Source organism: Ochotona curzoniae, unplaced genomic scaffold, assembly GCF_017591425.1.
Source record: "Ochotona curzoniae isolate NIBS_2020 unplaced genomic scaffold, NIBS_Ocur_1.0 contig_1014, whole genome shotgun sequence".
Classification (NCBI taxonomy): Eukaryota; Metazoa; Chordata; class Mammalia; order Lagomorpha; family Ochotonidae; genus Ochotona; species Ochotona curzoniae.
Window position 1 is genome coordinate 46881509 of NW_024464920.1, and position 6257 is coordinate 46887765.

Below are 6257 nucleotides of genomic sequence, written 5' to 3' on the forward strand. Positions count from 1 at the left end.
ACGCCTCAGTTTCCCTGACTGAAGTGGCTGTTTCCACGCCTACCTCACCAGTCATGTGAGCTGCCTCAGGGCCTGTGGGACCATAGGGACTACAGTCACACCCTGTGGAGCAGGGCGCTGTCGGGTAGTGACATCAGCCAGGTGCTCATGGGGCTCCCTGCCCTGGGGCCCAGCTGGACAGGTGAGAGGAGCAGGGCGTGAACAGTGGACAGGCTGTGTCCTACCCCTTGGGGCCTGCTTGTTGCACATAGGAACAGGCGAGGCAGAGCAAGGGGTACGTGCAATTCAGACAGAGTGAAGCCACAGGGGACCCCTTACAGAAGGCAGGTGCATGGGACAGAAGATGACGGTGCTGTGCCCACAATGCCAGGGCATCACAGGAACAATGCCTTGAATGAAGTCCCTGGACAGACCTCGCTCCAGCATCCCTTCAGCTGTCCTCTACACAGGTGCCCACCAGGGGGCGCACAAGGTGCCTGGTCACACTGTCCTGCCCAGCAGTTCCGAGTCTCAGGAAAAAGCCCAGCTTGTGGGCCAGGAGTGAACCCCTACCTGCCTTAGGCTCCAGGGGCTGCAGCCCTGGCCACCCCTACGGTGGGAGGGGATGAGAGGTAGCCAGTGGAGTCCACCAGCCTTGCTGTCTGCAGGGAAATGGCCTGCCTTCACCCCATCCCCACTCATCTCTGACTCCCCCAGCCCTCAAGGCAGCTCCTGAGGCCTTGGGGAGACCTCTAGGGTCACCCCACCTCCCACTCCTCCCCAGGAAGCCCTACGGCAGGCGCAGAAACAGGACTTGGGGCTCAAGAGGGCTTTTATCAACAGTGGGGACTGGTGAGGTCTGTAGGATGCTAGTGCCCAGCCTTGCAGTGCAGGCTCAGGTTGCCAGCCCCCCATTCCTACCCTGCGCTACACAGACCCAGACTCTGGCCCACCTTCTGCCTCTGCCTTGGGCTCCCCGGTCCCAGCGCTTGCCTCCTCCAGGGTCTCAAGGCTGCAGGGCGGCTCTGGACTGACCATAGGGGGCTCCGAGTCCACATCCACTTCCGCCTCTGCCTCCTCGGTGTCACTGGCTTCACCCTCAGAGCCCGGGCCCGAGGGGGCATCCTGGGAGCCACTGGGGTGACGGCGTAGGCAGCACTTGGTGGCCACAGCCATGAAGATGCCGGCCAGGGCCACCTCGGAGCCGGCCAGGTAGAAGATGAGCTCGTAGTTCTTGAGTACATCCACCAGGCGGCCTGCAGGGAAGGTTTGGGCAGTCAGGGCCTGGGGCTTGCAGCCCAAGGGTGTCCCATTAGCCCTTATTCCCACTTTACAGGGCCAGGTACCCCGCAGGCTCCACCTTCTGGGCCAGCGCCTGTGATGCCAGCATCCCACCCCTTCCAGTCCCTGCTGCTCCACCTCTGGTCCAGCGCCTCACTCATGTGCTCTGGGGTCTCCCAGTTGGCTCTCCACCCCAGCACCCCTGCACTTTTCCCCTTGTCTTGTCCTGCCAGCTGCACTTGTCCCTGCTCCTATTCACTCTACCCAGCTCTGTAGCACCCTTGGATGAGCACTCTGCCCACTGGGTCAGGGCCAAAGAAAAAGTGTGTGTGTTGGGGGGTGCTGGTGCAATTGCTCAGTGGCTAAATCCTCGCCCTGGGATTCCATATGGGCACCAGTTTGTGTCTGAGGCCAAGGTTGTAGGGCAGACCCAGAGAGGGCCAGCAGATATGGGGAGGGACTTCACTTCCCATCCAGCTCCCTGCTTGTGGCCTAGGAAGGCAGTGGAGGACGGCCCAAAGCCCTGGGACCCTGCATCTGCATGGGAGACCAGGAAGAAGCTCCTGGCTCCTGGCTTCGGATCAGCTCAGCTCCAGTCATTGCAGTTTCCCTCTACTGCAGAAGTGAACCAGCAGGTGGAAGATAATTCTCTGCATAAATCTGAACTGCCTTTCCAAGAAAAAAAAAAACTTTAGAATTTTCAAATTACATTTATTGGAAAGGCAAGTACACAGAGAGGGGAGACAGTAAGATCCTCCATCTGATGGTTCACTCCCCAAGTGGCCGCAATGAGTGGCGCTGAGCCAATCCGAAGCCAGAAGTCTCTTGGGTCTCCCATGCAGGTGCAGGGTCTCAAGGCTTTGGGCATCCTTGACTGCTTTCCCAGGCCACAAGCAAGGAGCTGGATGGGAAGTGGGGCTGCCGGGATTCGAACCAATGCCCATATGGGATCCTGGCACATTTGAGGAGAGGACATTCGGAGCCCCATTAAGACTTCACCAGAGGCTCTGCCCTTACAATGTTGTGATTTTGAGATGAAGTAAAAAGTCACTAATTTACTCTAATTGGGGGGAAAGGTCATTTTACTTTAAACGAAAAGTATGAATGATAGGCAGTTTGTTGGGGGAGAATGCAATCTAGGCTATCATGCTGGGCCCCAAAGTAATTTTTTAAAAGGCAGAGGTGTATCCCTGAGCGTGTGGGTGGGCTGGGAGCTGGGCTCAAGGCCATGACACGCAGTGTTCATAGAAACCACCGAGCACAGCCAGGTCAGCTTGAGCCCCCCAAGAGCAGCAGAGGTGGCCTCCCTGTCACTGTCTTTGTGCTTACACACAGCCTGCCAGTCCAGGGAGACCCCTGTGTACCCTACAGCCTGCCAGGGTTCCTGCTTGTCCAACCCGCTCCAGGACCCCGTGGGTCCCCTCCTACTGCTCTAGTGATGGACACTTTCTGAAGCAGAGAGGGATGCCCCTGTGCCCCTCCCGGGGGGTTCTGCACCTGCCCTGGTCGCCAGGTGCAGTGCCCAGCCTGCTCAGTGCCTTTAGCATGGGCGGGATGTAAACTACACTCCCTGTGCTGAGCCCCATACCTTGGTTTCCCCATCTGCGAACCAAGAAATTGCCACCTACCCCTCACTGGGCCTCTGTGCCAGCTGGCCAAGGCAGCAGCCAGCTCTTCAGCACTGCTGGTTCCCTCCTAGTGTGTTCCCTGGCTTTCCTATGCCCACCTGGTGCCCCGGCTCTGAGCAGGGGTCCCCCACCTCCCAGCCACTCGGCGTGCCCTGCAGTTGGGGTGCGATTCCTTCTCCTCATGCTCTCCCTCCTCCCACCCCTTTGAGGCGCACCTGCAGAAGGCGGTCCGATGAGCACAGCCACAGCCTCCACGAGCAGCACCAGGCCCAGCGCACTGGGGAAGCGGGGAGCACCCACTGTGGCCATAAGCACCTCAAACTGCAGTGCACCCACCATGCCATAGGAAAGGCCGAAGGCCACGCAGAAGGCCACCAGGGCACTGTAGGAGCGGGCACGTGCACTGCACAGATCTGTGAGCCCGTTGGCCAGCAGTGCCAGGCTGAAGAGGTAAGGCACGTGTGGCCGCAGACGCGGCAGCCCTGCCAGTGCACCACATGCCGGGCGCGCCACGATGTCCACAAAGCCCACGATGGACAGCAGGAAGGCAGCTTCGGCGTCAGGCACACCCGCATCCTTAGCATAGTTCACCAGCAGGATGGCGGGCACGAAAAGGCCGAGCGCCATCAGGAACTTGGTGACCACGTATACGACAAAGGCACGGTCGGCGCACACGGTCACGTCCAGCAGGCGCCGGCGTTGCCGGCCGCTAGAGGACATCCCAGCCTCCGCCTCCCCGGGGCCGTCGGCACCTGTGCCGTGCTCCGCCTGGTCTTCGTCCGCGTCCTCCTCCTGGCTGCGGTCCCCATGTGGTGGCGGTGGCGGGGCGCCAGGCCCAGGCGGCGGCCGCATGACAGCGCCACACGCACAGCAGTGCAGCAGGAGGCCGCCCAGCAGCAGAAAGCCACCGCGCCAGCCGAAGCGCTCCAGCAGCAGCTGGCCAAGCGGCGACAGCGCCGACAAGAACACCGGGCTGCCCGCCGCCGCCAGCCCGTTGGCCAGAGGCCGCCGCCTCTCGAAGTACAGTCCCAGCATGATGAGCGATGGCTGGAAGTTGAGGGCCAGGCCAAGGCCTGCGGGGCGGGGCGAGGCAAGGTGTGGTGTGCATGCGGGGCTCCAGGCCCTGACCCTTCCCCACCACTCAGAGGCTGGGCACCAGCAGCCAGGCCTCCCGCCCCAGGTGTCCGGCCCTCACCTGTGAGCACGCCCGCCGATAGGTACAGCTCCACGAGGCGCGTGGAGAAGGAAGCCAGGACCATGCCCGCCGAGGCCAACAGCCCGCCCACTAGCATCACCGGGCGGCAGCCAAAGCGGGTCACGAGGATGCTGGACACGGGGCCTGAGGGCAGGGCAGGTTCAGAGCCATTGGGACTGACCAAGGAGAGGCTGTGTTCTGGCCTAGAGCCCCACTCCCCACCGCTCATGAGAACCGAGGATTGGAAGGTGGAAGAGGCTAGGTGTCCTCGCCTGTGTCATGCGTGGGAGTGGGGGGACACTTTGGATCTGCAGAGCCCTGCCTGGGTTTGGGGGCTTTGAGGAGTCTCCGTCTGGTGCTGGGGGGGCCAGCCCTGGGAAGGAGGGACCCCGCCAGGGATCCCCTTGATGCTCCCACCCACAGCTGTTGCACTCCAGGAGGGGCTCCGTGGCTGCTGACTGGTTACATCCTTGGTCTGCCTGCCTTCCTGCCTGCCTGCCTGCCTGCCTTCCTTCCTCCCTTTTCTTCCAGGGTTTCTGGGCCGTTCCAGGGGTGGGGGTGGGGTGGGGACTGAAGAGGTGCCAACCTGTGCCATAGAGCATGGCCAGCATGATGGAGGACACCCAGGCCGTGTCACTGTAGCCGGCACCAAAGTCCTGCTTGAGTGCACGGAAGAAGACGCTCACAGCCTTGGGGAAGGCGTAGGCGAAGCCTGTGACCACGAAGCAGGCGCCCAGCACCACCCAGCCCCAGCCACCATCCGGGGGGCCTGCGCCCCGGCGGGGGCCACCAGCGCCCATCGCTTCTGCTTCTGCTGGGGATGGGGAGGGGGACAAGAGAGAGTAGTTGGGTTGGATGGAGACCCTTGTGGAGGAGGCAAAGCTTACCCCCTCCCCCACCTCAGCCCCCCACTCTGGTGTCTGCCCCACTCCCACGCTGGCAAGGAGCTGTAAAGGTTCCCACCTGGGCCTGGACCTCTGGGAAGGGCGCTTGTTGGGGCTCAGGACCTAGTGATAAAAGGAGGAAAGCTGTGGTGAGTGTCAGAGCCTGCCAGCTATCGTGTATCCAGAGGTGTGTGTCCACCGGCTAATCACAGGGTGGGTCTGTGTGCATGCTGTTTCCCTCTTTGGCTCGCCCTCAGTCCTAGTTGTTCTCAATGGCCAAGGGAGGCCAGGAGGGCAAGGCCACATTACAGCAGGAGCTAGGAGCTGAGTTCCAGTTCAGCCCAGTCCAGCTCAGCCCAGCTGGGAGTTTGCTCTGTATCTTAAGACTACTGAGCCTGTGAGATGGGGGATTCATCTCCCCACCAAGGTCCACTGCAGCTTGGGAAAGGCAGGGATGGGGCCTGGAGCTGGGGCTCCACTGGACAAGTGGGGACTGTGAAAGGGGTGCTGGGAGAGAGGCCTGCCCCACGCACTTGCAGCTCCAGCTCCTCACTACATGACCCCTGGCAGAGGGCTCAGCCTCAGAGGCTGGTGCAGCAGCCCAGGGCTGGCTGGCAACCTGGGACTCAGCATGGCCACCTCCCCTCCTGCAGGGCCTTGGCACTCTGTGGGGCCAGGTTCCCTGCCTGAGCCCTCGCTATCACTGGGGACAGGGAGTGGCAGGTAGTCCCTGGCTGTTTCAACCCCACACTCACCTGGGCCCTCCTTGGGGGTCCTGGTCCAGCTTCATATCTCCTGGGGCCTGCAGGGAGGGGCCACTGCACCTGCTGTTTGTCCTGGTGGAGTTGGGTTGTCCACAGGCAGGCAGGATGCTGGACTGACTGTCCCCTCCCCCAGATGGCGGGCCTGCGCTGTGCCACCCTGCTAAGAGGCTTTTGTCCAGGAAGGGGGAGGACTGAGCTCAGCCTCCACATGGGGCAGTACTCCTTGTACTGTGCTGCACCCATCCTGAATGGGCTCAGAGACCCCCTGCCCACCTGCAGGAACCCTGGGCTTTGGATCTGCAGAGCCCTTCCTGGGTTTGGGGGCTTTAGGGAGTCCCAGTTTGGTGTTGGGGGGCCATCCCTGGGAAAGAGGGACCCCGTCAGGTCCCTCATCTCCTTGATACTCCCACCCACAGCTGCTACATTCCAGGAGGGGCTCTGTGGCTTCCCCTGGATCAGACTAATCCAGCTCTGAGAGCCTGGGAATGAAGGAGGCAGACACAAAGGGTGCTGTGTCCCTGGCCAC

At 61.8% G+C, this 6257-nt stretch overlaps 1 protein-coding gene across 1 annotated transcript; it reads right to left on the reverse strand.

The window, feature by feature from the left end:
- Nucleotides 1-906: 906 nt before the first annotated feature.
- On the reverse strand, nt 907-4883 carry SLC16A8 (solute carrier family 16 member 8). Its single transcript, XM_040988163.1, has 5 exons — nt 4670-4883; nt 4084-4227; nt 3698-3961; nt 3104-3604; nt 907-1235 (listed from the first exon to the last, which is right to left on the reverse strand). The coding sequence occupies exons 1-5, from the start codon at nt 4881-4883 to the stop codon at nt 907-909; spliced, it is 1452 nt and encodes a 483-aa protein (XP_040844097.1).
- Between the last annotated feature and the right edge of the window lie 1374 nt (nt 4884-6257).